Here is a 26,769-nt window from a genome sequence, read left to right as displayed (position 1 = left end):
TCAACGGGCATGCAAAATCATGCCAGTGATTTAGTAAATTCTCAGAGATACTTCCTTTTCATGATAGGAATGGGGGGACAGTTTATATTTTGACATTCTTTGCGGAATAAACACTGGGAGCAGAAAATTATACCTATGTTTACTGCCCAAGCTGCATTTGTTATATCCTGCATTTTCCTCTTCCCTAGATGTACCCCACTTTCTGTCAAAATGTTATTTCCTTGGCTACTCTCTCTTTTTTTTTTTTTGAGACAAAATCTTCTTCTGTTGCCCAGACCGGAGTGGAGTGCAGTGGCGTGATCTCGGCTCACTGTAACCTCCGCCTCCTGGGTTTAAGCGATTCTCCTGCCTCAACCTCCTGAGTAGCTAGGATTACAGGCGCATGCCACCATGCCTGGCTAATTTTTGTATTTTTAATAGAGGCAGGGTTTCATCTTGTTGGTCAGGCTGGTCTTGAACTCCTGACCTCTGCCTCCCAAAGTGCTGGGATTACAAGTGTGAGCCACTGCACCCAGCCTTCCTTGGCTGTTCTTTGTTGCCTGACTCCTAGGATTCTGCCTGTTTTGTTGTGTTGTGTTTTGTTTTCCCCACCTAGAAAAGTGAAAGTTCTGTTTTAAAAATTCCTGAATTTTTACAAGTTTCAATCTGACAAGCCCGCTTTTTCAGTATGATTTTATCAGTGCTTACAAGTTTTAGAAAAAAAAACAAAGAAAAGAAATCTCAGATGACCTTTAATGTCATAACCGAACTTTTGTTTTGAGGAGAGCAAAGAGTGCAACAATTTGAACATGTAGGTTTACTAGTAAACACTTCAGTTCCACCATCTGCTCCCCCTCAACCCCATCGCAGCAGATGAGAGTGGGATACCAGGGTGGGGGCAGAGGGGCCATGGTACAAGGGGGATGAGGTGAGAGCAGGGAAGGTGATGGGGGAGCAGTTCCTATAAAAGCATTATTTTCCTTATATTATCTAACGGCTGCTTAAAATATATTTGTGTGTGTGTGTGTGTGTGTGTGTGTGTGTGTGTGTGTGTGTGTTGTGATTAATCTATGGAAATGTAAAAATTAAAAAGTATTCACTGTCCTCGGTCTCTAGGTGAATAATAATTACTAAATGTAACAACCCTGATAATAATATATATGTAATAGTGAAATAGTTTTGCTGTACCTTCTATTTGTATAACAGGAGCAAATATTGTTAAATCAGTTCAGTAGATTTTTGTTGTTGTTTTTTTACATTTGGTTTATAAAACTCACGTGGGTATTTGCCTGTCTCATCTTTAGTTGAATTTCTGTTTCCCATTAAAAAAAAAAAAAAAAGAAACTGAAATGGCCTAATTTAAGTTGAACTAGGTCATTGACTAAAGTCTTATTTTTGTCTAAAGATGCATCCTTTGCAAATGTTACTGCCATTTCTAGTGTCTGAAGTGTCCTTAGAGGATATGCATAGTGAGTTGATTTGAAGTTTTTGGCCATATGGCATGGTTGAAGCAAAAACATACTGTGTTAGGTCAAATCATGTGTAATTGCTGATACTACAAAATTTTTTTAAATATAAAATAGCAACTTTTATGGTTTAACCTGACATATACATTTTTTAATTCCTTATTCTGATTTGGGGTAAAAATAAATAATAACTTATAAAACATGTATATGTATATTTGGTCTTACAGCGAAATCAAGATGATATATAATTTTCCAAACCTTTGGAGAGTCCACCTTAATTAAAAATACTATTTGAACAAGTGTTTAAGTTTGTCTCCATAGAGGCTCTGAGAGCTTATTCGTTTGTATGTAATTTATTAACCCAAGTTTCTTTTACATTTACTTAGAAGTAACTCTGCTGTACATAAAAATATTTGATTCAGTAGAGAAGTAGCTAAACAATGTCCTTTTTGTTTTAAAGTAAAGGGATTGATTCATGTTAGTCATATTTGAGAAGCATCTCAACCACATTCAGGCTTGTTCCTTCATTTGTTTATTTCAGTATTTGAAGTATAAAAGGAAAGTCTAGATGACTATTATTATTTTTTAAGATGGAGTTTCACTCTTGTTGCTCAGGCTGGAGTGCAGTGGCGCGATCGCAGCTCACTGCCACCTCCACCTCCCAGGTTCAAGCAATTCTCCTACCTCAGCCTCCCGAATAGCTGCGATTACCGGCATGTGCCACCACACCCGGCTAATTATGTATTTTTAGTAGGGAGGGGGTTTCACCATGTTGGCCAGGCTGATCTTGAACTCCTGACCTCAGGTGGTCTGCCCACCTCAGCCTCCCAAAGTGCTAGAATTGCAGGGAAGAGCCACCATGCCTGGCCAGTCTACATTGTTGAATAGAAAAACATGATCCTGAATGACAAAATGTTTTTGACCAAAGTAGATTAACTTATGTACAGAAATCGAGGTCAATTTTTAATAAGGCCATATATTAAATATGAATCATCTCTTAAATTTCTCCTAATTCACTTTAACATATAATGTGGCATAATTGTTAAAGGAAGGTCTGAAAGTCATATAATCAGTCTTCATTTACATGTTTAACACAAAATGCTAGTATAATGTGACCCTTGAATTTTCTGGAGATTTTAGTTTGGTTTGTGGTTTTTGTTTTGTGTTTTATTTGTTTGTTTTGGGGATAGGTTCTCACACTGTTACCAAGGCTGGCATGCAGTGGGATGATCACTGCTCATTGCAGCCTCAACTTTGTTGGATCAAAGGATCCTCCTATCTCAGCCTTCTAAGTAGATAGGACCATAGGCCCGCATCACCATGCCCAGCTAATATTTTATATATATATATATGAGAGAGAGAGAGAGAGATGGAGTCTCCCTATGTTGGCCAGGGTGGTCTTACACTCCCTGGCTCAAATGATCCTCCCAACCCAGCCTCCCAAATTGGTATTACAGGCGTGAGCCACTGAGCCCAGCGTTGTTTTGTCTTAAAGTGCAAAAGGATCTTAGTTTTACTCTTGTCCTTAAGTGTTCCTTATTTCTGAGTCCAGAGCAAATTTTCCATTTTTCATAATGTTTATTTTAAATGAAGAAATTTTACAAGTATATATGATTCAATTTTTTGCTCTGATTTCTAGATAGTTTACCTAAGTATCTTCTCACTAGTTGCAGATTCGCTGCCAACTCTCCCTAAATTTTCGGCCACTAGTAGTGTTTTTCATGTTTTCTCAAATAGGAATAATTCAAATTTACTTATATCAGCTTATGGTTTTTTGACTGTTTTTAACCACCCACCAGTTTTGGGGTAGAAAATGGTAGATCATTCTATACGATTATAGTCACTATGATTATTTTAAGTTCAAACATTTTTAATTTCTCTTAGTTTCTGATATGTTTTTATTTACTCGATATATTTCTGCAAATATAATTGAATATAGGTTAAGTTAAAATATCATTTTTGGTACCTTTTATACTGCCTGTCTCCATTTTTTGCCTTATATTTTCTAATGTCTAAAACTTCTAGGACAATAAACATTCTCTATGATGTAGCACAACTTGTATTTCTACTGATTTAAAGTGGTAGTATCCTGTTAGTTTAAACAACTTTAAACTAGCTCTCAATTTTTCATAGTTCAGTTGTTTTGGGGTCAACTATGAATGAATGGACGAATCTTTGCATTAGCAATTCAAGAAGCAGCAATTATGTATTTCTGAGTTTTTTGTTTTTGTTTGAGTCTAGTTCAAAGTAGAGAAAGTTATTGTTTACTCTTTTTTAGTTTAAAATTAAATGAAAAAGATAGATATGTCTTGAATATCAAGTGGAGTAGCATGTACTCAGGAAAAGCAATCATTTCCTAACCAAATTAGACCCTTATTAACTATAAAACGTGATGATATTTAATTTGTTTGGGGTATACTCTTACCCCAATTGTTAATTGCCAGTTTCTGAAAAGAATCAGTTTTCAACATGTCAAGGTTTTTTTCAATTAGGCTGGGGTGACAAATGCCGTTGTTGCTAATTACCACCAAGTTTAGTCAGTAAAATTATGATGTGGTCTTTCTTTAACTATTATCAGGTCACTTAGTATCTGCTTCATCTTTTTATGCTTTAATAAACTAAGGGGAAGATTGAGATCATTAGATATCCAACTGTAATTTAGCACTGTCAAGATTAAGGAGGAGATTATAGTCGTTAGGAGCAAAATGGTTTCATTTATGGACTGAGAACAATGAGGCCCATCAATAAACCACTTTCTGCTTCTAATGATCTTACTTCTAATTGTGTGCTCATCTAACAACAAACTCATTTTCTTCTTTCATTCTTGAGGGAAAGATTGCTAAACAGAAATGCTTTGTATATATGTTACTTTTAGTTTTTTAAGTTTTGGTGTGTGTTCATGAATGCAGTAAAGTATTTCTAGGTGAACGAATATGTCTTTTAAGGGAAATATGCTATGTTCTCTCCTAGTTTATCAACACATTTTTGACAGAGGAATAGATTTTCTGTGATTAGATGTGCTTTAATATTAGTGGTATCTTTTTTTGTTGTTGTTGTTTTGTTTTGTTTTGTTTTGTTTTTGAGACGGAGTTTCGCTCTTGTTACCCAGGCTGGAGTGCAATGGCGCGATCTTGGCTCACCGCAACCTCCGCCTCCTGGGTTCAGGCAACTCTCCTGCCTCAGCCTCCTGAGTAGCTGGGACTACAGGCACGCGCCACCATGCCCAGCTAATTTTTTGTATTTTTAGTAGAGATGGGGTTTCACTATATTGACCAGGATGGTCTCGATCTCTTGACCTCGTGATCCACCCACCTCGGCCTCCCAAAGTGCTGGGATTATAGGCGTGAGCCACTGCGCCCGGCCGTATTAGTGATATCTTAATCCTTATATGAGTCATTCATTGTAGATGGATATCTGTCTTATAAAATTCCCAACTCAAAATATCTAAGTGTGCTAAGAATCAAAAATTATCTCAGTAAAGAGGGTCATAAGGGATATATCTCTTATTGGGTTGCCTGCCATTCTATCATCTTTATGATAGAAGTTCTCGAAACCCACCTCTGTGTAGCCACATTCCTTGAGAAATCAACGCTTGCACTTCACTGAATTTAAGATGTTGACTGAGGCCCAGGGCACTCTTGACTATTTGCAGCCAGAAGACAATCCTTGAGTACACCCTGGTACTTCTGCTTTCGACATTTGAGATCTTGGCTTATCATAAGTCAATTGCGTTTATTCTCCAAACCTCCCTTATGTGGCAGTTGTACTTATTGGTGCAGTTATTTACTCTAATTAAATATGTGAACCAAGAAATGATGCTAAAAAAGAAACCTGCCATTTATACAAAAACAATGTTGACTGCTTGAAAAACACTTGCTAAAGTCATTTTAAATTTACTCTCTAATTAGATGTGCATAAACATACTTAAATGATAGGAACTCATTCTAAAAGCCTCCTCTAAATTCCTTCATGAATGTTTAAATTCTAGAAACTTAAATCCAGAAATCAATCTAGAAACTGGTTTGGGGGGTATACTTTGTGTGTGGGTTATGTGCAAGGAAGGCTCTGCAGATAGCCAATTGGAGCCTAACTCATATAGGATACCTCAGCCCTACATCAGAAAGATTATCAAATGAATATTATTTATATTTTTTCAGTTATTTAACATGCATATCATATCTAATGGACACCCACTTTAACTGACCTCTTTGATTAATTGACCTTGCTGGATTTTCTAATTATATTTATTAGTCATACTTAGTGTATTAAAAACTTTACTGCTGCTCACTCGTATTCACTAGAAATGTTAATTTCATATTCTGAGTCTATCATTTTCTCTCCTTTCTACAACAGAAAAATGGACCATTGAGTGTTTATATATTGAATTTTTTTCTCACGATGACCTCAACTCCCATAAGCTATTGTCATTTTACCCAATTAACATATTTTTAAGAAAAAAAAAACAGATAATTGAAAGCATCTGTCTTGTTTCTGTCGTTAGTATTGTTACCAATAGTACATAGACTATCTGCAAAAGAGAACCTAATAATGACCTGAGTATAATTTTGTTGGCAGTCTTTTAATTGTAACCTCAGAGATAAATATGGAGGATTTCTGGTAGTACCTAGGCATAGTAGGTCCTATGAGAAAAATATGACACAGCTACTTTAGAGGAACTTATATTCCTATTGAATAGATAAAATTAACAGATAAAATGTACTTAGAGAGTAGTGTAAGAGACTCAGATGCTTACGGTGCAGGGCAGACTATAAATTTTCTAGGCACTAAGAGAAAGAAGAGCTAAAATGTGTCATTATGGTGACCGCCTCCCAAATGCTACCCATATCTAATGAGCAAATAAAAGAATGGCCCAGAAAGACTTGGAAGTCTGCAGTTGTTATTAATGGAATGTTCCTTCCACTGTAAACTGGAGTATAAGACTGTAAAAATAAATACTATATTAAGAATTATGGGCTGGACGCAGTGGCTCAAGCCTGTAATCCCAGCACTTTGAGAGGCCGAGGCGGGTGGATCACGAGGTCAAGAGATCGAGACCATCCTGGTCAACATGGTGAAACCCCGTCTCTATTAAAAATACAAAAAATTAGCTGGGCATGGTGGCGCGTGCCTGTAACCCCAGCTACTCAGGAGGCTGAGGCAGGAGAATTGCCTGAACCCAGGAGGCAGAGGTTGCGGTGAGCCGAGATCGGGCCATTGCACTCCAGCCTGGGTAACAAGAGCGAAACTCCATCTCAAAAAAAAAAAAAAAAAAAAGAATTACATAATATAATTTAAAACATACCAAGACTTGTTTCTGAAGGATGAGAAATGAGTATGTCTTTTAAAGTATGTAATGTAAATGCTCAGGCAGTCTGGAATCTCAGGAATGCTACTTAATGGGGTGGAATTGGAACTTATTCCATCATCTATATCTTGGCATGGATTCATTGACTTACAAAAATTGCAGTTTCATGAGGATCAACTATTAATTGTACTCAAAATTCCCTTAAGGAATTTTATCAGTAGAAATGTATATGTATAGGTGTGTGTGTATACATATATGTGTATATGTATATATTCCAGTAGTTACAGTTAATGTATATGTCATAACAATACAGAAAAAATATTAAAAGTTATATCACCGTCAGGCGGACACGGTGGCTCACGCCTGTAATCCCAACACTTTGGGAGGCCAAGGCGGGTGGATCACGAGGTCAAGAGATCGAGACCATCCTGGTCAACATGGTGAAACCCCGTCTCTACTAAAAATACAAAACATTAGCTGGGCATGGTGGCGCGTGCCTGTAATCCCAGCTACTCAGGAGGCTGAGGCAGGAGAATTGCCTGAACCCAGGAGGCGGAGGTTGCGGTGAGCCGAGATCGCGCCATTGCCCTCCAGCCTGGGTAACAAGAGAGAAGCTCCGTCTCAAAAAAAAAAAAAGTTATATCACCTTTATTCATTCACCTAACATGATTCAGAATTGACAAAACATGTTAGCCGTTCATGGCACTGAGTGGAGTGTTCTGAGCATAGTAGAAAACTCACAAAGTCATTAAAGCAATGTGGATCAACATGATATATGAATATCATAAGAATATTTCCCTATTCTATTCATTTATTATTTAATATTTCATATAGTTTATTCTTAGCTGGTTAGTGATTAAACCATTGGATAATAATGTTTATTCATTTCACCCAATATGTATTTACTCCTACTTTGCGCAACATAATATACTAAGCCCATTGAGAAATATAAAATGTACCCTTACATTCAAGGACATGACAGAAATATAATTTTCTTGATAAAATGATTGTAAAAGATTTAATCAGGGTTACACTAAGAGAACACTTTTAAAGACTTATCTCAAATGGGTCTTAGTTTATTCCAAGTCTTACAAAGTCAAAGTTTCATGTAATGGTGAATAGTGAGGCAAATCAAGATTTTTTTTTAGATTATATAAAGAAAGCTAATAATCCACAAGTAAAACCCAGTTGTTAAATTTAGATTAGTTAATATAAGGTATGATTATATAAAACTGACTGTAAAATTGAAATCCAGTTTTTAAGAATCCAAGTTATTTTTAAGCAAATCTTTAGATCCTTAAACAATTTTTTTTGAAAATGTGTTTAATATTTTTGGGACAGGATCTTGTTCTGTCACCCAGGCTGGAGTGCAGTGGTGCCATATGAGCTCACTACCACCTCTGCTTCCCAGGTTCAAATGATCATCTCACCTCAGTCATCTAAGTAGCTGGGACCATAAGTGTGTGCCACCATGCTATGCTAATTTTTAAATTTTTCATAGAGCCAAGGTCTCACTAGATTGCCCAGGCTGGTCTCAAATTTGTGGACTCAAGTGATCCCACCACCTCAGCCTCCCAAAATGTTGCAATTACAGGCATGAGCCACTGTGTCTCGTCCTTAAACTATTTATATTATTAAATCCTGCCCCTGATTTTATATTAGAAAATTCAGCAAGTTCACGCAGCAAATCTTAGGAGGAAAATGGTAGTTTTCCTAATACTTAAACTTTAGCTGCAAATATATGAGGCCCTGGATCCTAAAATGATTGGGGTCATATGCTAGATTCTGTGTGTGTGGTGGAAATTTTGAAAATGCTATTTTTGTGGGGAGAGAATTCAAGTAGAAAATGAAGTCTGTTGATGTATGATAAGTAAGACAAGCGAAGAAAGTGTTTTCCAACTTCGCTTGTTGCTCTGATACTACTCATTAGTGTATGTTCACTTTTTTCTTTCTAAGATCATACCCTTTATTAGGCAGCAATATTGTGCTAATGGAGAAAAGAGAATGAGCAGTTTACAATTATGTAAATAAGACATAGTTTTTCTATTTCTGAAAAGTAATAGAGAGAACTTTTTTCCTCTAAATGAATAAAATTTCAAATAAAATTAGAATCTCTGTACTTCACTACTCATTAAAGGGTGACACTAGTAACAATTTGTAGAGAGGAAACTGTAGAAATGCAATAAAAGAAAATTATCTTAGCAAAATTGAGATTTCTCTCTGTATGTCATGCTAAAAATGTAGCTGAGAGCTGGTCTTTGCAAGATCAATGTGGGATCTATGCATGAAATGTGATTTGCATATTTAAAGAAACAATTTAAATCATAGCTTATAACCCACACCACAGAGAGAAATAAGTAATGTAATACTGTTACACCCTTATCCATCTATGTATAGCTGTGTCGATGTGTGTGCCAAAAGGGCACAGGTGCACTTTTAATTCCCCAGAGACGGTAAGGCTGGTGTGTGGGATTTATAAGAGCTTTTTCTTTTCATGTTCACCATGGAGATTGTGACTATTTTTTATATTTGGGATAGCACTGCCATTTCCCACTATTGTGTGTTACTTAAATGTATTCCATTCCAAAAAACCTCTTGATTCATGTTCACTATGTTAGTCAAATTCATTAGTTTCTAATTGCATTCTGTAACCTATGGTAGCTTTGGGAACTTCAAATGTAGCTGAAGGTTTTAATTTTCACTCACTGAATCAAGTAGTGATATGGTGACATTAATGTCTTAAGAATTTTTTTTCTGGAAACATTATGTGATACGGATTGAATGAATGTAGAACAGTTACAGTGTTTTAACCTTTAGGTAAGATGCACTTCCTAAGAGTCACAGTTGCAATGCACAAAGATGCATGCCAAAGGCATTTTGAAAACAATTGATGAGACTTGGTGACTGGCTGGTTATGGTTAATACAAAAGATAAAGGGTAAGACTGTCTCTGTGGTTTTAAGCAGTGACAGCTGGAACAGTAGCGATGCCACTGGGGAAAACAGGATAATCAGAAATAGATCTGGCTTCTGAGAGAAGGTGGTGTGCTCAGGTTTGGATATGATGCTTATGAAGACATGGGACACTCAATTACACATGTTTAATTTTATGTGAGACTAGAAGACCATTCCTCAAATAAAAGGTTAGAGTTTGGGAACAGAGATTTGGATATCCTCAACTTATATGTAATAACAAAAGCCTTGATGTAAGAGCAATGCATTAAGATAAAGTTTATAGAGAAAAGAGCAGAGGATCTTGGGAAATGCTTCCATCTGAGTGGTGGGAAGGAGAATAGAACACAGTAAATCAAACAAGGGAAAAGCTGTCATCTTGCTCTATAGAAGTATTTAGCATGAAAGAGATCTTTATTTGGATTTGAAGCAGTATTATGGTATTGGCCTCAAACAGTTTTTCCATGTGTCAAGTAGTCATTTCTTTTCAAATATAGATAAGAAATCTTCATAGATATTACAATAAATGTACTCAGAATTCTTATATACTATGGGTCTGAAATCAACCATAATTATTTTTATAAGTTGACAAAATTATAATAAATGCAAATATCCTTTGCTGTAGACTAGAGGAATTTTTGGAAAGTTTCCTGTGAAAAATATATTCCATGTATTGGGGTTTTCTTTCTAAATATTCCCTTTATATGTAGAAACTTGAAGGAGCCAGAGGACTCTTTTGGCTCCATCCTGCTGCCAAGCACAATTTTCTTATTGCAGCATTTCTAATAACATCAACTAAAGACTTTTCTATTACAAACACTATTTACAAAGAGTCACAGACCCATTTTTATCTTTTTTTTTTTTTTTTTTTTTTTTTTTTTTAAGATGGAGTTTCACTCTTGTTGCCCAGGCTGGAGTATAATGGCACAATCTTGGCTCACTTCAAGCTCTGCCTCCCAGGTTTAGAGATTCTCCTGCCTCAGCCTCCCAAGTAGCTGGGATTACAGGTGTGTGCCACCACTCCTGGCTAATTTTTTGTATTTAGGAGAGACAGAGTTTTACCACGTTGGTCAAGCTGGTCTCGAACTCCTGACCTCAGGCAGTCTACCCGCCTTGGCCTCCCAATGTGTTGGGATTACAGGCGTGAGCCACCACGCCCAGCCAACTTGTATCTTTATAACCATCCCAACAGATCAGAGGGGCAGATGATATTACTCTTGTTCTGCAGGTATGAAAGCAGACTCACAGTGGTTTAGGTGTCTTGCCCAAAGCCATGTGTAAAGGAAGTGGGTAGGGGCCGGGCGCGGTGGCTCAAGCCTGTAATCCCAGCACTTTGGGAGGCCGAGTTGGGTGGATCACGGGTTCGAGAGATCGAGACCATCCTGGTCAACAGGGTGAAACCCCGTCTCTACTAAAAATACAAAAAATTAGCTGGCCATGGTGGCGCGTGCCTGTAATCCCAGCTACTCAGGAGGCTGAGGCAGGAGAATTGCCTGAATCCCGGAGGCGGAGGTTGCGGTGAGCCGAGATCGCGCCATTGCACTCCAGCCTGGGTAACAAGAGCGAAACTCCGTCTCAAAAAAAAAAAAAAAAAAAAAAAGGAAGTGGGACTTGAGTCTTCTAATTCCAAGACCAGCTTTCTTTTTGCTGTTACTGTGCTGTCTCACATTTGTTATACATTCCCTGAAGACTCCTATGAGGGAAACTTTACAATTTCATCAAAGCAAATTCTAAAGGTAAATGATAAATTTGCTCTGTTTTATTGAGTAAAAATCTGTCTAGGCAGTAGTCCATACCTTAGGTCAGAGGTCTAAAGTAATTGTTTACTGGGCTTTTTTGGAAACATTCTGAGACATAATAATTCTTTCAGGCTTTTTTTGTTTGTTTGTTTAAAGAAAATTACTCTAGAAAGGGTTCTTATTGTTAACCTCCAGAGGTTCGGAAGAGTTAATTGGCTTACAAAACATATGGGGATCAAACTCAGGGAATAGTTCAGTCATCGCTTAACATCTGGATGTACTGTTTTATTATTTTACCATTATGTATTCATATCTGAAAATTGCAGCCATTTAAAAATGAATATGGTAAGTAAACAGTATGTATATAATTAAGATTAATTCACTGTAGCCCTATGGCACTTTATAACAAAAATGTTTTCTAAAAAAAAAATCCTAGACTGCTGAAAGTTTAAAAAAAAGAAAAAGAAAAAGAAAAACCTTCAAGTTCACAACACTGTGTTAAAAATAACCTGGTGTATCTTTGTAACTTATGAGTTCAATGAAATTTAAATAACTGAAAAACAATTTTTACAGTAACATGCCATTCACATTTTGAAAGTATTACCAATTATTTTAATATCATTTTCTTTGAAAATATGGGAAACAAAATTGTTCACAGTGTTTGTGTGCACATTCATTCAAAGAACCAAAACACGATTTTTTTTATCAATCTGTATTCCCTCAGAGAGATAATAAAATATTGCTCTGCTAAAGTCTGATTTTTACTTTATGCTAATCATACTCTCTTCCACAGATCTATTCTCTTCCTTCTTCCTGAATGTAACCTTCCATCAAAACAAGAAACAACACAAAAACATCCCCCAAGAAAAAAAAAAAAAGTACAAAACACAAAAGCAATTCACAAAGCCAGAAATAAATGTTTATTTGGTGGAAAAAAAAAAAAAGATGAATGTTGATGACTTCACAATTGAAAATGATGCCTCAATCTACAACTTGGCCTCAAAGATCCTTTGCCTTGACTCTATCATTATGAGTTATTTTCTTCATTTCAGCTCCCCCCATAGCATGTAAACATCAGATTTTGTCATCAAGCTCTGAATGTGCCCTTTACTCTGGTTCCCTTTTTTTTTTTTTTTTCCTGTTTTTCTGTTACCCTCATTATGACCTTATCCTTATCCTCCTCATCCTCTTTTTTTTTTTTTTTTTGAGACAGAGTCTTGCTCTGTCACCCAGGTTGGAGTGCAGTGGCATGATCTCCGCTCGCTGCAGCTTCCGCCTCGCAGATTCAAGTGATCTACTGTCTCAGCCTCCCAAGTAGCTGGGATTACAGGCATGTGCCACCACACCCGACTAATTTTTATATGTTTAGTAAAAACAAGGTTTCACCATGTTGACCAGGCTGGTCTAGAACTCCTGACCTCAGGTGATCCTCCCGCCTCAGCCTCCCAACATGCTGGGATTACAGGCGTGCATCGCCATGCCCAGCCCCTCTTACTTTTCTCCCAAATTATTTGCTTCCCTCAAGCTGCCTTTGCCATATAACCTACACACTGTCTAGCACTGTAGAATCCCCACACTTGCCTCAAGCTCCCCTCCTTTAGTCATACAGTCTGCCTGATGGGATCCGTTCCATAATTTCTAACCTTAGCTTCCTGATGGACTTGGGGTAGCTTTTCATTTAACTCTAATTCTCTCTTTTTTCCCCACAACAGCAGTTCCAAACTAGGTTTGTTCTCAAATCCCTGAATCTGTATTCCCAGATAAACATCTCTTCTCAATCTTGACTGAAAATGGAAAAAGATTCTTTTCATTTACTGCCACATATCCCAAGAAGATGTTACATCTCCTCCTGTGTGCAAATTATTTTCTTTCTACTAACTCTTCAGTCTGTTACCATCTGACTGATACTTCCATCAATTTATACATCTTTGTATTTGCTTGTCTTAACCTCCCTACAATAAAGCTCCATGGGGACAAAGACAGTGCCCTCTCACTTCCTTGATGTTTGCTATTACAGTGCTATGTCATTAGCAGAACTATGTGTTAACATTCAAGGCCTAAGAGAACATCAGATACCAGGTTCACCTTGTACTTCCCGAACTTGGAAATACTGCCAAACTAATTCTTGCGTTATTCTCAGCAGGCGGTAGAACATGTTGATTAAGAGCACAGATGAGACTCTATAACTTTAAATATCATCTCTGCCACTTAATAGTTACATGACTTTGAGGAAATTTTACTCTCTTGGCCTCCGTTTTTCATATGCAAAACTGGCGTAATAACAAGATATATTCTATAGGGTTGTTGTAAGGATGAAATGAGCATGTGCGTGTGTGTGTTTGTGCGTCTGTTTGTACAACGCTGGGATTTGTAACTTAGTAATTTCCTGAAATGTATGGGTGTGTTATTTTAAAACCCATGGTAACGGCAAAGAGATCAGTTATTTAGGATACATTTTGGTCAATTCTAAAAGGAAGCTATAAGATGGGATAATGGAGAATTTGATTTGGACTCCTCTGTGTTATTTTCAGAAGTGATAATTTGGCCATTGAGATTGAATTTCATGTTGCTTTCTAGTGGCTGATTTTTCCTTTTATACTGACTGGGATACAGGACTTGGCTTTGAGTTTCTACGGGTGTCTGTTGCTTTTATATTTTTTTAATTTAGTTTAATTTGAGGATTTATAAAATACATTTTGCCAGCCTGCTTTGATCATAATTGTCTGTGGCACTGTGCAAACTTTATAAAAAATGCTTTTTTTCTGTCCTGTTAAAATAACATTCTATTGGTACATTCAGCAGAATAAGCTTATATAAACAACTGCACATTATGGAATTCACGATATACATTTTACCCTCAGAAGGATGCAAAGCATTGTTTCAAGGAGACTCAGTCGCATTATGCTTACAGAGGCGTCAAGAAATCCAGAGGCCTCGTGGTGTATACCTAGGCAATCCACTTTTGATTTCTCTCCGTTTCATATCTTCATGAGAGATCTGGACTAGGAAATTGATATCCCTCCCCAAGGGGGCATTTTTATGAGTCTAGAACATGGATCAACAAATTTTTTCTGCAGAGAGCCAGATACTAAATATTTTATGGCTTGTGGACCACACACAGGCCCTGTCACAAGGACTCTGGTCTGCCTTTATAGTGCAAAAGCAGCCATAGGCAATATTTAAATGAATGTACCTGGCTGTTTTTCAATAAAACTTTATGGACACTGAATCTGAATTTCATATACTTTTCATGTGTCACAAAATACTATTTTTTTTTTCAGCCACTTAAAAATGTAAAAAGCATTCCTAGTTCACAGGCCATACAAAAACAGGCGGCCAGCCAGATATGGCCTGCAGGCATCACCAATGCCTTCTCTAGTCTAGCCAAGCAATTTATACCTAAGTCTATTTAAGGACCTTCTATATGCAAGGCAATGTCTCATAGTAGTTGTATTAGTGAACGTTTCACTTTCCTTTCCCTTGTTTCATAGATGATCACTAGGTATTTGAATATTTCAGAGCGTTTTGACAGGTTGTATGTGTATTTGTGCTTGTATATATTTTTTCCAGAACACTTGAAAGTCTCTGGGCTTTTTATTCATCTTCGCTTTGCCAAATATTTTCCCACCTGTATAGATGAATTAAAATTTTCAACAGCCTTTCTTTGAACATGACTTTTGAGACCAGTTGCTATTTGAATTACACAAAAGTGTCGTTAGGCTTCTTTGTGTTTTATTCCCTTTTTACCGGGGTGGAAGGAATTTCAGGAACATATTTGAATAGATGGAGAATTCTGAAAAACATAGTGCAGATATTTATTTGGGTCTCAGAGAAGAAGGCATTTTGAAAACAACCTTTTTGGCTGGGCACAGTGGCTCACGCCTGTAATCCCAGCACTTTGGGAAGCTGAGGCAGGTGGATCATTTGAGGTCAGGAGTTTGAGACCAGCCCTGCCAACATGGTGAACCCAGTCTCTACTAAAAATGCTAAAAATTGTCTGGGTGTGGTGGTGCGTGCTAGTAATCCCAGCTACTCAGGAGGCTGAGGCAGGAGAATCACTTGAACTTGGGAGGCAGAGGTTACAGTGAGCCGAGATGGTACCACTACACTCCAGCCTGGGAGATAGAGTGAGACTCCGTCCCCTCCTCCCCTCAAAAAAGAATCTAAGCTTCCATCAAATTCAAAAGGTCCATCCAGTTAGTTAGCAAATTGCATTTACTATGGGTCATTTTACCTCAACAACTTGCATTCAGTTTGGGTGAAAATTTGTGGCTTTGTATATGTTACGTACATGTGGACTTCATGCATTAATCTTGTTCCAGAAAAATTGTGTCATGTCCAAGAATCTACATATAGTCCTATTAATTTCCCTGAAGAGTTCAGGAATAAAGTTCATGAAAAATTTACCCAGGATCACAAAAATTGCCCTCAAAAAGGCTAACATTCTTTTAATATAGCATTATAGCTTTATGGAAACACTATTTACATGTACTTAATTCTTGCCAAATAGTAATAGGAAAGACAGTATCTATTCAAATAATTTATCAATCTGTATGATCTTTTCACAACTTATTGAAGATATCATTTACCAGAAGTAAGGGTATATTAGTAAAGTTATCATTAAGTGATTGTTCGGATAAAAGCATTTGTGAATGCTTATTCAAGAAGCAGGTAGGGCCGGGCGCAGTGGCTCAAGCCTGTAATCCCAGCACTTTGAGAGGCCGAGGCGGGTGGATCACGAGGTCAAGAGATCGAGACCATCCTGGTCAACATAGTGAAACCCCGTCTCTACTAAAAATACAAAAAAATTAGCTGGGCATGGTGGGGCATGCCTGTAATCCCAGCTACTCGGGAGGCTGAGGCAAGAGAATTGCCTGAGCCCAGGAGGCGGAGGTTGCGGTGAGCCGAGATCGTGCCATTGCACTCCAGCCTGGGTAACAAGAGCGAAACTCCGTCTCAAAAAAAAAAAAAAAAAAAAAAAAAAAGCAAGTAGTCGTCTTGGTGTGAAACAAACAGTGTTCATTTATCGCATCTAGTTTGTCAAAACGGTTTGGCAGTATCGAATATAAGTTTTTCTCTACCCATTTTTTCTTTGACACCTTTATCAGTACTTCTTACTCAATTGTAGTTCACAACTAAACACACCTATAAACATATACTCAAAATTCCAAATTTTACAGACTAGTAGTTTCCGATTTCTTAAACTAGGGTTTTGTTCTTTCTAGTCTTAGTCAACAAGTTTACATTTTCCATAGCCCTTGCTTTTCTATAATTTCACTAATTTATTTTAAGCCTTTCTATTGTTATATTAAGTAGCCTCCTTTGACAACCTTCACTTTTATCATAGTGTTCTAGTTCCAAGGTTAAAGAAGAATGCATTACATAGATTTGACAAGTGAAGACATTAGTATGGGATTGTCATAAAGGATTTATCAGCATTTGAAGTTCCTGACAAGCTTTTTTATTGAGAAGAATGCCATTCCAGCCATTTACATAAAATCTCCAGGGGAAGACAATTCAGTATAGAACAATATGAAGTCGATAAGACTTGACCTATTAAAATTATTGCAGTTTGAGTTGCAGGTGGGTTGGGGGATTTTTTTTTTTATTATTACAAAATGACCAAATTAATTTTTAAAAAGATTTTTCTTGAGGAGAACAAACTATTCCAAAAAGACTGCATCCAGCATTGCTTTATTACTTCCTAGTCCTGGCCTTGAGCTAAGGCTGTCAAGAAGAGTAGGAGATTTCAGTTTGTTTTTTAGCTTTTGATTTAAAAATTCACACATAGTTTTCGCTGCAGGCAGAGTAACACTTGCAGAAGAGACAGCAGGGGAAGGGATTGGGATTCTTCAAGGGGCAGCTTGACCGTCCGCTACTGTTGGTTTGGTGCTCAGGCTACAGAATTTTTTTTTATTGCAAATTATTTAGAGAGTTTCAAACTTTCCCTTCCTCTTTGTTTTCTTTTGTTTTGAAGTCTCTATTTCTTTATTTTTTTAAAACATGCAGTCAGGTTGAGGTTTTCCAGGCCTAGAACTTGTACAAATGTATGAACTCAGACATTGAAATGTACTTAGTGAAGTTTTAAAAGTTAAATCATAGAATGCAGCTTTCATGTTTTCTTACTGGATTTCCTCTGCTATCAGGGTCAGTTCAGACCATATTATGAATCCAGTCGAGAAAAATCGTACCTTATTCCCAAGGGCACACGTTAGAGAGTAAATGATGGTACTTAGGAACACATATTTGGAATGCATATTGTTAAGTTTTATGGAATGAGAATTCAAGTTGTGTTTTCTGTGAAGGTGACTTTTTAACAATTTTTTTTTTCTCCTAAGAATGAGTCATTTTCTCACTTTGTTTTTTTTTCATTATCGGGATTTTTTATTTGGGTGCCATTTACCATTTATTTTCTTTAAAGGCCAGAGAAGCTCCCAGTGATGAGCTTTTGCTATTGTTATTGTATAAACACATTTGCTTCATTTCCAGGTAAAGCATTCATATAAAATGAAACTAACTTATAAATGCACTTGAGAAAGAAAACTAATGGTGTCTATTGTTGAGGGTGCTTGTAATGTTCCTTTTCTTTTTTACATATGCTTTCTGGATGAGTCACTTTAATGGTATGCCGCTTCACTGATAGTAATTCTTCAGCTAAATATATTCGGTTAAGAAAAATTACAGGGGACTTATATAATCATACTTGGACCTATTCACATACAGACTTGCAAGAGTAAATTCTTACTTGGTCTTTCTTAGAGCAAAGATGTAAGAAGTGCTCTGTTACTTTGTCAGTGGTTACAATTAATAGAAACATTTAATTCAGAAGACAAATCCACAAGTTCCTGGAAATGCTTTTATATTTACATAAAATTATACATTCTGAATATGGTCTAGAGAATGTCACTGGAATACTGTGATTTTTTTTCTTGCATGCATATCTATTATATACTGTGTAATTGAAGAGTCATTCTGTTCAAACTCTTAAAATGTTTGTCTTATACTTTACTTTTCTTAAAATTATGTATTAGAGAAAGTGTGTCATTTAAAAGGTTTTGAATGAGGATCAGGCCACTATCATATATTTGCTTGAAGCCAGGGAAAAAGTATATGTATATTTTTCAACTGAAGCAAGTAGATAAATAAGATTTGTGAGGAAAGTTTCTCCTACATATAACTCAAGAGAGTATACTGAGCTTAAAATGTTATTTATGGAGTACAAGGAAAAAAGCTATAATAAAGAACCCGATAGCTATAATTTAATTTTTTAGTGTTATAATTCAGATTCAGTAATTCAGTAGCAGATGTAAAAAATGAAATGAGAGAAAAAAATTAAAGTGGTACCAGACTGACTAATCAGTCACTGAAAATGCCTGTAGTGGGAATTTACTCAGATAGAAAATGTTTGCACTGTCATTAAAGACTCCCTAATTTATATTAGTGAACTAATATAATGACAGGCACAAAAATATACCCTGAGGCTGAGGCTGTGCAGGAGACAAGCATTTCTAACCCACTCTGGTACTTAAATATTCTTGGCATTCCAGGTACCCTCATCACCCAGCAACCTCTCTGTCTCACAGACACGCACGCACGCACACACATGTACCCCTACCTGAGAAATATTAAAAGTAGTGTAGGCTAAGACTTAGTTAAATATTTAAATAATCATAACATTAATTGAGTCCCAACTCTTAAGATTGAAGCAAATGTATTCAAGGCAACTAATGAGGCAGGTAAACACATATTAATTCTTTCCTAATACTGTTTTTTTTTTTTTTTTCGTCTGTTACCTTTTAGGCAAGTCTAGAAAGCCGAAGTAATGAACTTTTAAATGACAAGAAAATATAGACTATTGTATGGTTTTTGGATTTTTTTTTTTTTTTTTTTTTTTTTTTTTTTGAGATGGAGTCTCACTCTGTCACCCAGGCTGGAGTATAATGGCATGATCTGAGCTCACTGCAGCCTCCACCTCCCAGGTTCAAGTGATTCTCCCACCTCAGCCTCCCAAGTAGCTGGGACTACAGGCACCTGCCATCATACCTGGCTAAATTTTTTGTATTTTTTAGTAGAGAAGGTTTACCCTCTTGTATCTGCTGTCTCTTCCTCCTTCCTCTTTCTCTGGGACCATATCATATCCCACTCAACCCAACAAGAACTTAGCAAGTCAGCTCTTAACTCAGTCTGTGTTTTGCAGGGACTTAGACGGTGATACTCTGTAACCTGAATTTTTCAAATTTGAGAGGCTGGTCTAAATCTCCTTTAATGTTACTTCTAACTCAAAGATAGCATAATTCTCCCAATTGAAGGATAAACACTTTACATAATGGCATTGTTTAATGCAGCCATAAATTTCTCTATAAGCTAGAATTCTCAGATTATTACATCTTCAATATTTTATTTTCTTTTTTTTCAGGCATAATATAAATAATTCATTAGAGGGGAAGAATGGAGGAGCCATCTCAATATATTGTTAGACAGATTTCAACTCCCTGCTCTCTTTCTCTGCTTACATAATAATTGGCATGGTGACTTAAAATCATTCTGATTATATCTAAGCTCTCCATGTACTTTCAATTGTGGAAGTAGACCTAAATTTAAATGTGAACCAAAACTTCTTGAAATGTATGTATTCATCTAATAAATATTTATTGAGTGATAAATACTGAGCACAGTGATAAGTACTGAGGGAAAAGCAAAAAATTAAATATAGATCTTACCATTAGGCAGCTTGGAGTTTTATAAAGAAGACTGCTGTTTATGTATATGAGACAAAAACAATTCTTATTGAAAGCGGAAGGTGATAGGTGGAAGATCATTGGAACAAACAGAAAGTGCATATGAAATGGGAGAGAATTTTGAGTAGAGATGTGGAGAGATTTATAGCGGACCGAAGATTATACATGTTCAGAAAAATATTGATTTATTCAGAATGCAACTTTAGGGTAAAAGCAATTTCACTGGGTTTTAAAATATTCTCACTTATTATTTGAGATATGTAGAATGCTGTGTGCGTAGCAATTTGATTAGGCTAGTTTTGTATTGAATAATTAGAAGATGAAGTCATTATCATCATCCCCTTTTTACTAGTGGCATTACTATTGTGACCTAAACCTAGCCTTTGAGCACGTTTTATGTATTACAGAAAGTCAGCATGAGTGTATTTCTAACGTGAGGGGAAAAAAGATAACTTTTTCCCCCCATTTTAGGTTCATTGGCCGGGCTCTCTATACCAAAAGGCAGAGCCTACTTGAGGATCTTAATACCTGTGCCCCGGAAAGATCAGATAGTCCTTCCTGCATGTGTCATTTCTAAAAGTTCTTCAGCTTAAAGTACTCAATATGCCAAGGCACCATATTTTTGGATAATGTGTGCTGAACTTCATCATGCCCATGTAACCTAAATAACCTGAGTAACTGCTCAGTGTTTCATCGTCACTTTTTTTTTTTTTTTTTTTTTTTTTAGACAGAATTTCATTCTTGTTGCCCAGAGTGCAGTGGCAGGATCTTGGCCCACTGCAGCCTCCACCTCCTGGGTTTGAGGGATTCTCCTGCCTCAGCCTCCAGAGTACCTGGGATTATAGGCGCTGGCTACCACACCCTGCTAGTTTTTAGTGTTTTTTTGTTGTTGTTGTTGTTAAGTAGAGACAAGGTTTCACCATATTGGCCAGGCTGGTCTTGAACTCCTGAACTCAGGTGATCCACCCACCTCAGCCTCCCAAAGTGCTGAAATTACAGGCATGGAAGCCATAGCACCCCACGTATCTTCACTTTTTCAATCAACCAAGTGGGGAAGGAGAAACCTTTTGAATAATTAGGGAGAATACACCAGGGAAACGTAAGTGAAAAAATTCAATTTTAAAATCAGAGAGAAAATTACTTCTTCCATAGCAAACTCATCCTTTAAATAAAGCAAGCAGTGATTGGTGAACCATTAACAAATTTTTGGCAAAACTCTCTTCTGCAATAAAGAATAATATCGAAGCTTGTCAGATCTAAACAAATGGAACTAAATTGGACAGAGCTATTTAAACTGACAGATTAATAGAAAAAAAAATAGTCTTTAGTGTTGGTGTTTGGTTTTTAGCCTCTTAAACTTTCATGTATATTTAAGGTGATTTCTCCTCATTGAATTATAAAGATGTGCCGGTCAACATGATGAATTTGTATCTGAACAGTTTGGCTGAAATTTGCCAAGGGGTTGATTTTGCCAGTCTCTTGAATTTTTCACTGTAATGCTGATATGTCTCTGTATAAGACTAACTATGCTTTAAAAAAAAAAAAAAAAAAAAAAAAGACTTGTAATATTTTTATATTTGTGTTTCATGGTCTTTTAATGAAAATTACAGTATTTCAGAGGCCTGGATTTAAAAACCAATGCCACAGCCCATCTATCAAATTATAGCACTTAATTCATCTTTGTAACTAGAATCCTGCCAAATGCTGTTGATATTGATAGAAGTGCCTTCATACATAATTGGCAGTTATGCAGCAATAGAGTATCTATAAAATAGTTGCAAGTTAAAAAAAAAAAATACCAGGTGAAAAGAAGATCTCCTGACAGGTCTGAAAAGTGCGCATGTATTTAGGAGCAGATTGAATACAATACTTAAAATTATTAGTTGTCAGTAAGAGAAAAAGAAAGGTACAGAGAATGTTAGGGGTAATTAAAGCAACTAATGATAGTGTTTGAGGGCAGGCTGAATCTTTGTGGGTATGTACGTGCATTTGTGTTTGCTGGCGTTTGCTCTAAGTGATCTTTCGGTATCAACAGTTATTTTTCACATTTCTCTGAAAAGGACTAGAGATGGGAACTTTTACCATAGATATTGGTAAAAATCTATGGTTTATAAAAATCAGGATATTTCAACAAAAGAAAAATATTTGATCCTTTTATATAATTTAATCTTAAATCATTTATAGCGCTAAGAAAATGAATAAATAACATCTCTTTGAACCTTAGTTTTTCTTTAATCTTCAAATTAAATGATAAAGAATGAAATATGAGGAATTCCATCAATAAATTTAAATAGAAATGTATTCATTTGAAATAATGGCTGAGTAAAATGGTGACATTCCCATATTAAACATGATGATTTGGTGTATTATATTACACATTTTCCTTTATTTCATGGAGAGTAGAATTTGTATGAGCAGTAATTCAGAAAAATGTGAGTTGACTTCATGGAACTGTTTCCCACGTTTAACAAAAAAAAAAGACTTTTACTGCTAATGTCTCCTTTTAGATGTTTTGTGGAACACCTGGTAAAAATATTCTAAATCCTTTGCACATTGTTCTTTAGTTTCAGCTCAAATTCTCAAGAGCAATCTTGCATCAATGGAACAACAAATTGTTCTTCTGGAACGTGACATCAAGAAATTCCCCCAAGCAGAAAGTCAACACGATAAGTTTGTGGAAAAGATGACCATATCCTTTATTTATTTAAGCATTTTGTCTAGTTATTCATCTCCATATCTATCTGTCTGTTTTACTAACTGTGGTTAGTTCTAGATTTACTAGTCTTTTCACACCATGAAGATGGATTTGTGTATATGCTGTTTTTGTATTAGTAGCATAAATTTTGTTTCATGGTGTTTTCAACCAGTAGGCAAGGAAACAATTAGGTTTTTTTAAAATGCTGTTTCTCAAAGAAGAATTCCATTTGAAAACCCACAGGATATGCAAGGTAAGTCTTAAGAGGTTTGATGAGACCTAAACAGAAACAAAACAGAATGTTCTTATGTAACCAAATGTGTAAAGGAAATAATCAACAGAAGGTTTTTGTTATTTTTTTCGTCTGAGATTTTGTGTGTGTGCGCGTAGATTTTCTGAGAGCGTGTGTACATTTTCAAGGGCAGTAAGGGGATAGCTAATATCAGTAGGCTGAAAGGATTGTGAAGGATAAATGGATACATGCATGGATGGATAGATGAATTGATCAGTAGAGGATACATTTAAATAAATTATAGTAGATGTCTATATAACATTAAGCATTTCTTGCTAAATAAACATTTTTGAAACTTCTAGTTTATAGCAGTATGTTCATATACATCATAAAAATATATAAAAGGCAAACTTGAGAAATAGCATTTAGCTTGAATTGTTTAATGTTAAATCTGGTGTGTAAAGATAAACTACATTAGAGCTGATTTTTTATAATTTTCTATTTTAGTTTTCAGAAGTTAAAGCCATATTCTCCTCCTCTGGGTTTAAATAAATATCTTGAACTGCAGATTGATTCACCATTTTATATCTCTAGAGGGAATAAATACTGTAAATTCTTTATCTGATAATAAGTAAATTCCTTCAACAACTATTTGGCAGTCACCTTGTTTCAAGGTTAAATCTGTTGCCTTTTTCTTCTCTGATATGCTTTCTTTTCTGCCCTACTTGGAAGTTACAGTGCTGAACTCAAATCACTTAAGAATGGCAATTTAGATTCATGTTAAAAAAAGTTGTAACTCTCAGTGTTTTAGTTCATTAATTAATACTGTGTTTTGTGTGATCCTTTAGTGATTCTGAGTACCTTCATGAATACAAATATTGGCAACATAAGTTTGTGAGTGATTGAAGGCAGGGAATCCGCAAAAATAACCTTGGGTTGCATTACTGGCCACACTGGGATACTTAATGTGAAGGTTTCACTTTATTGCTGATTACATTTTTAAAAAAATATGTTATGCTGTTCTGTTCCTGGAGACACCATCTTTTTTTTCACCTTTTGATTTTGGTTCTTGCCTCATATATTTGAATTTAATTCCTGATCCCCTTTTTCTTTTGAACGTTTTATTCTACAGTTGGCTTATAGCCACACAACAGCTTGCAACATTGCGTCTTTGTTGCTCATTTAGAAAAAGAAAAGTAATTTCAAACCCTCATGAACTTGGCCTGGACTCCTTATTTTATTTCTCTCTTTATGCAGGTAATTAAGCACTTTAAAATGAAAATCCAGAGCCTTCTGTATCTGTATTTTACAGATGAATGGTTATTCTGTTATTCTTTATTTAAGTGGCACTAAAGTGTGACTATTTGTCCACAAGGGGATTGAAAACTGTATTAAAATGTATGGGGCTGTTACTTTGCATATCACATTTTTTAAAGAAACAAAATAAAATGCACAGCAATTTATTTCAGAGAAAAAATTAGAAATATTGAGTTGAGTTGGTTAAAAACTATGAATTAATGGATTATAATGATAAAACTGTGGCTCAAATTATTCTTCCTTTGAAAGACTTCTTGGTCACCCATTGAGAGTTCCTGTCTTCTAGAAAGACACAAACAAAATGCATAATCAGTATGTATCTATATGAGTTCCGATGCCTACCTAATATATATATTTTTTACCCTTCTGGCAATTCTAAAAGAGATGGATATTTTATTGTGGGAAACTTGATCCTGTTTTAAAAATAGAACCATGATTCCACTTCTAATATAGGATCCTTTGTACTAGATGATCTCGCCAATGTTTCCATACAGTGCCAATAAATTATTTTGCTTCAAGTCACTGGCCCTGTAAATTGAATAATTAGGGGCACAAGTATGGGAGTAGTTTCCATGGAAAGCAACTTTAGCTACTTAAACAGTAATCTCTCTTTGAGGACTGAGTTCACAAGCTGAAAAGCCCTCATATGCCTCTGGACTTCAGAACAGCAACAGTGCTATAGTTAGCAGCAATGGCATGATGGCCTCAGAGCAACTGAATATGCAGGTTGAATCTTCAAATCTCCAAGTCAGGATGAGTCCTGGAGCACCCTACATTTACCCTTACTCTTTCCCAATTTTGATTGAACACTTACAATATACTAGACATTGCCAGCCATGAAAATTGAACTGAACAGTGCACAAGATGATAGAAAACTTGACCTCAGGCTGCTGACAGTCTGGCATTTACATGTTCTCTGTCTTGCTGTCCCTGTGGCAGAGATTATGTATGATTTGTTAATTATGCCCACCACAATGCTTACCACCTAGCCCAGTGTAGGCAGTCAGTAAATGTATGTTGAATCACACAGTATTATAGCTAGAGACATGAAGATTATCTAGTCCAAGCCCCTACTTTTACCTAGTACTTCAAAACAATATTGTCAAACAGTGGTAGGCTGTGCTTACAGTTATAAAAATTTTCTTCATGTAAATCTCACAGATGTGAGTAACATTGAATCACCTTTATAGAGCATGCTGTAAAGGATAATCAGTTTTAGGAGAGAGGATCCACAACTTTTAAAGTAAATGTCAGAAAAAATAGACCAAAAAAGAAAAAAGAAAACCTTTCTTTTGAATGGAGTTTCCAAGGGGACAATGGCTTTAGAAGAAATTCATCACCTCTTCCTTTCTCTACCCAAAATTGGTTACTTGTTCTGACTCAGAAAAAGTTAGATGAGGCCGGGCGCAGTGGCTCACGCCTGTAATCCCAGCACTTTGGGAGGCCGAGGCGGGTGGATCACGAGGTCAAGAGATCGAGACCATCCTGGCCAACATGGTGAAACCCCGTCTATACTAAAAATACAAAAATTAGCTGGGTGTGGTGGCATGTGCCTGTAGTCTCAGCTACTCGGGAAGCCGAGGCAGGAGAATTGCTTGAAACTGGGAGTCGGAGGTTGCAGTGAGCTGAGATTGTGCCACTGCACTGTAGCCTGGCGCCTGGCAACAGAACAAGACTTTGTCTCAAAAAAAAAAAAAAGAAAGAAAGAAAAAGAAAAAGTTAGAGTGTATAGGAGAGAAAATCTTTCTTTCTTGACCCATTTCAAGGTTCATGACTGACATCCTATAATATAATATTAATAAGAGAAAAAGCACACAAATTTATTTAATATGAGTTTTATGTGACACAGCAACCTCCATAAATGAAGACCCAAAGAAACAATGGAAAACCATGTATTTTTACGGTCAGTTGCGCAGAAGTATGACTAGTGAACAAAAGGATATGATTTAACGGTAATAGGCCGCAGGGCGGGGGGGGGGACTCATCAAGGCTGGTTCAGATTATTTTCTGTGTCTGTATGACATTCTTCCCCCAGGTATGGGGAAAAGACACCTACCATACAAAGGTCTTTTTTGGGGGGAGGGGGAGACGGAGTCTCACTTCCCCCCAGGCTAGAGTGCTGTGGTGTGATCTCAGCTCACTGCAACCTCCGCCTCCCGGGTTCAAGCGATTCTCCTGAGTCAGCCTCCTGAGTAGCTGGGATTACAGGAACGCACCACCACACCCAGCTAATTTTGTATTTTTAGTAGGGAGAGGGTTTCACTATGTTGGCCAGGCTGGTTTCGAACTCCTGACCTCAAGTGATCCACCCACCTTGGCCTCCCACAGTGCGGGGATTACAGGCGTGA

At 36.5% G+C, this 26,769-nt stretch overlaps 1 protein-coding gene across 5 annotated transcripts in view; it reads left to right on the top strand.

Moving 5' to 3' along the window:
* The window catches only part of DIAPH2 (diaphanous related formin 2), a 914,837-nt gene that overhangs the window by 536,302 nt on the left and 351,766 nt on the right, over nt 1-26,769 (top strand). For all 5 annotated transcript variants that reach the window (XM_074391645.1, XM_074391644.1, XM_074391643.1 and 2 more), the window contains one exon: nt 22,742-22,867. In XM_074391645.1, coding sequence (XP_074247746.1) covers nt 22,742-22,867 — 126 coding nt within the window. The remainder of the gene's footprint in view (nt 1-22,741; nt 22,868-26,769) is intronic.

Source organism: Saimiri boliviensis, chromosome X, assembly GCF_048565385.1.
Source record: "Saimiri boliviensis isolate mSaiBol1 chromosome X, mSaiBol1.pri, whole genome shotgun sequence".
Taxonomy (NCBI): Eukaryota; Metazoa; Chordata; class Mammalia; order Primates; family Cebidae; genus Saimiri; species Saimiri boliviensis.
The sequence above is the reverse complement of the archived record's forward strand: the minus strand, read 5'-3'. Positions and strand labels throughout refer to the sequence as shown.